At 34.8% G+C, this 4,391-nt stretch overlaps 1 protein-coding gene across 4 annotated transcripts in view; it reads left to right on the top strand.

The window, feature by feature from the left end:
* The window catches only part of LOC106874278 (uncharacterized), a 162,890-nt gene that overhangs the window by 114,566 nt on the left and 43,933 nt on the right, over window positions 1-4,391 (top strand). For 2 of the 4 annotated variants that reach the window (XR_001409985.2, XM_014921950.2), the window contains exons 13-15: window positions 93-190; window positions 2,736-2,813; window positions 4,072-4,113. Coding sequence is in view for 3 of the 4 variants with exons in the window: in XM_014921950.2 (XP_014777436.1) it covers window positions 93-190; window positions 2,736-2,813; window positions 4,072-4,113 (218 nt within the window). In the remaining variant the exon portion in view is untranslated. The remainder of the gene's footprint in view (window positions 1-92; window positions 191-2,735; window positions 2,814-4,071; window positions 4,114-4,391) is intronic. The other 2 variants (XM_014921952.2, XM_014921953.2) reach the window with 2 other exon arrangements.

Genomic DNA, 4,391 nt, shown 5'->3' with positions numbered 1-4,391 from the left:
TATATATATGTATATATGTGTGTGTGTGTGTGTGTGTGTGTGTGTGTGTGTGTATATATTTGTATGTTTATAATGTGTTAATCTTCCAACAGCTATCAGTCCAGCCAGTGCTTACTACAACGAGACAGTCAGTACTCTGAGATATTCGCAAAGAGCCAAAAGTATCATCAACAAACCTAAAATTAATGAGGTAAGTTGTTCTATTCTTATCTAACGATTGGGTGGACTAATCTACCTAGGACAGTTTTGGGGAACTTTTACCTATATTATGTGATAAATAGGCTAAACTGACTCATTATCATAATTGGTGGTGTTGATGATGTATTCTGAGGACTTGAGTACTTTCTGGATAAACTAACCCACCTGTGTTTGTGACATAGTCACCCACTCCTGGATAGAGGTCTAATGTAGGTGACTGTTGGTACAACCTGACCTACCCCAAATTGTTGTTTGGATATTTTGGCATACCCTTAAATAGTTATTACAGTAAACCAATCTATTCTGTTTAGTTAGTGGAGTAGACTGCCCTATTCTGAGTAGTTGGTGAGGTAGACTGGTGTAATCTGGGTTGAGAGTAAAATCAATGCTTGTGTGAGTGTGTATGAGTGTTTATACATACTGAGCAAATGAGAACATGCTTATGTTTAATATATATATATTGTCTTGGTTTCTCTTGACTACACAATCTGTGACATATTTTCTCATTTGAATTTGCTCCTTCAAGTGTATTTTATAAATCTATATTTATAAATATGTTAATTAGGTTTGGTAGAACAAACAGGACAAATAGAACTAATGCAAACAGGGTGGGCCCAAAATCATGCACCAAAACATTTGACATTTAATTTAAATTACATCGTTATTATTATTCATTTCGTTCATCATATATATTCATCATTATTTTATTTATTTTGCTCAAACTTAGAAGAACTGAAGCATGTCTTCAACAATTCCAGAGCATATTGAACGTATTTTATGTGCGCTTTTTGGCCCACCCTCTATCTATATACATTTTTCATTACTTTTCATTATTTATATACATTTTTCTTTATTTCATCAGCAGAAGCTTCAAAGTAAAGAATTTTATAAAAATCGTATGTTTTAAATATAATATATTTTGTGTGTACAGTTAGATGTTGAGTTTCAAGATCCATGTAAATTATCCGCTCTGCTTCCAACATAACAGTTTAGTTTTTACTATACTTTATAGCATTACTTCTGATGATATGCAGTGCAAATCTCAAAATGACAATTAACAAGTTTATTTCATTTGTATCCATGAGATAAACTTGTGTCTATCATATAAATTTATAAAATCTTGTATTTTATTATTATTATTGCTTGATATATGTATTAGGAACAGAGGCAATATTAATACCGAGAGGCAATATTTATCCCCAAGAGTGAATTTTGCACCATAAGGCAATAGGAGAGTTTCTCTCATGGCATCTACCACTGTATAGATTGTTCTAACAGAACAAGCACGTTTAAGTGGAGATAAATACATATATATGTATAAAGTATATGCAGTGGCAGCTCGTAGATAAAATTAGTGAGGGTACTGTTTCAGAAAATGTTTAGCTGTTGTTTTAATATTCTGTAAAAGGAAACAAACATATAAAAAGAATATTTATACATAAACTTGATCAGTTCTCGCTTTAGCCACTGTCGGGTAGTGTGTTTAATTTGTTCACTGAACATTGCCGCGAATCCCTCCTTGTTTTTCAAAAATACCCCTAAATCACAAAATAAGGGGAGAAAATCTGCCCTATTTTTCAAATCCTGGCAGCAACACTGAAGCTGGAAGCAGGATAATAATTTAATTCTACACTTCATCACTTTCAAGAATATAAAGACGTTTTTAAGTACAACACATGCAGAATAAAAAAGAAACACTACCTTTCACTGGCACTACATGAACGACAGTGCTCTCTCTCTTTAGCATGAAGCTTCCTATCTTAGACATGTGAGCATGCACACAACAGCCAAACACTGTGTTGCTGGAACTGTGAAGCACACAGTTCTATACAAGGATTTTTGTATTTTTTTCATAAACTAGGGGATGGCTACTGACATTAAGCTTAAGGATTATATAATGTACAAATATAAAGAAAGAATTAAAGAAAAAAACGACTCATTATATTGAATGTAATCGATAATATCGAATGGAAATAGGGGGTGCTGCAGTTCCGCATTGCCTATACACAAGCCGCCACTGTATATATATGTATTTTGTGTAAGTTTGTACACCAGTGATATTGGTCAGGTTTGCCAAGAACTATTGATAGACTGACATTCATGAATAGTTGAAGTAGACTGTTGCATTAATATGCGTTGTATGTGTGTATGCATGCAATGGTTGTGATAGGGGTGGCTGTATTACATGTATTGTTAGATATATAATAGATGTATCTTACAAAACTAAATGATACAGGTGAGGATACTGATGAATTTGAGGTAATATAACAAATCTAGAGGGAACTGTGGTAAACCTTGAAACATCATGGTTTGTCTGCTGATGATGATAGCAGTGGGGCTTTAAGTATCATGGTGAGACTGATAGGAAGCATGGTCAATTCTCAAAGAACATTGTACATTGAGAGGAATCACAGTAAATGTTTGTCTTAGTTCTTTGCTCTTGCTCTCTCCCCTATCTTTCTCTTTCATTTTTAACTCACTCACTAACATACATCTCTCTCTCTCTCTAATATACATTTGTATTATTATCTTTACAGGACTCTAATGTGACATTAATTAAAGAGTTGAGGAGAGAAATTGAACATCTGAGAGTGATGCTGATCTCAGCACAGACGGTGAGTTAGCCTATACATGTTAGCCTATATGTGTTCTTACTGCACTACTGTCTGCCTGATTGACTCAAACAGTTGTGCTCAATATAATCATCTGATCTCGTGTACCCCAGATTTGTCGATTTCTACTTATGTTAGAAACCATTATTATTATTATCATTATTGTTGAACAAATGATTAAATGTCCTGCAGTAGTTGTTTTGGCTCTTCAAGCATTCCTAGTTCAAATCTCACTGATGTCACCTTTGCCTTTCATTTTCCCAGTGTTGATAAAATAAAATACCTGCCAAATACCAGTGGGGGTTGATATTATTAACTCCCCCACTTCCCTCCTGGTTTCTAGCCTTGTACCAATGTTAGAAATTATCACTGTTCTCCTCCCCCAGTAGGGACATTTCCTTTTTTTTTTTATTACTTGTCTTTTTTTTTTTATATATGATGTTATCCCATACTGTGTAGCCCCTCTTTGTGTTGTGCCCAAGTTTGATATAATACAGAATCAGAAAAGAAGAGGAGTTAATTTGACAATTCTCTTCCCCACAGATTTCTGGCCCTGTGCTTATGTTAGAAATAATGATTATTATTATTGAGTGAAGGACAAAATACCTTATGGTATTTAGTTATTTCTCTTTGTGTTTTTTTAGTTCGAATCCTAGAGAGATCAACTTTGCATTTCATCCTTCTAGAGTCAATAAAATAGTGCTGGCATCAATTTGAAAATGGCACTGTATCTCTTGCTGAAAATTTGTGATTTTGTGACATTGTGACTATGCTAGAAATCATCATCATTATTATTATCATTATTAAGATGGCAAGCTGGTGGAATCATTAGCACGCCAGGTGAAATGCTTTGCAGCATTTTGTCTGTCTCTATGTCCTGAGTTGAAATTCTGCTGAGGCTGACTTTGCCTTTCATCCCTTTCAGGGGTCGATAAATTAAGTACCAGTGAAACACTGGGGTCGATGTAATCGACTAGTCCCCCTCCTCACAAATTTCAGACTGGAACCCGGTGCAGCTCCTGGCCTTGTTTCTGTCAGGCCATCCAACCCATGCCAGCATGGAAATGGACATTAAATGTTGGTGATGATGATGATGAACCTCCCTCCCAAATTTCGGGCCTGGTGCCTCTGTTAGAAACCATTATTATTATTTTTATCGTTTGTCTCTGTATCACAGTTTATCATTCACATGTCTATAGATCCTGAGATAGTTGTCTATAATTACCACTGTCTTTTTTTTTTGTTATTTTTCTTCCTCCAGCGGAAACCTGTCCCAGAGCCATGTCTTGGAGTGAGTGATCTGGTAAAACTGTTTTGAAGATGATGTTGTTTACTTTTACTTAACCTCATTCTTGCTTCTCTCTTCATCTCTCTTATATCCTTCTATCTTTTGTTGCCATGGTGAAACTTATCTCTATCTCTTTCCTCTATCCCTTCCCCAGCATCTCATTATATACATCCATGTGTCTATCTATCTGTCTATCTTCTGTTTCTTTCTCTCTGAATATATATATATATATATATATATATATATATATATACACACACACACGTCATCATCATCATCATCATCATCAACAT

The sequence above is a fragment of the Octopus bimaculoides genome, chromosome 20 (assembly GCF_001194135.2).
Source record: "Octopus bimaculoides isolate UCB-OBI-ISO-001 chromosome 20, ASM119413v2, whole genome shotgun sequence".
Lineage (NCBI taxonomy): Eukaryota > Metazoa > Mollusca > Cephalopoda > Octopoda > Octopodidae > Octopus > Octopus bimaculoides.
Note: the sequence above shows the minus strand (reverse complement) of the source record. Positions and strands in the feature narration are given on the sequence as shown.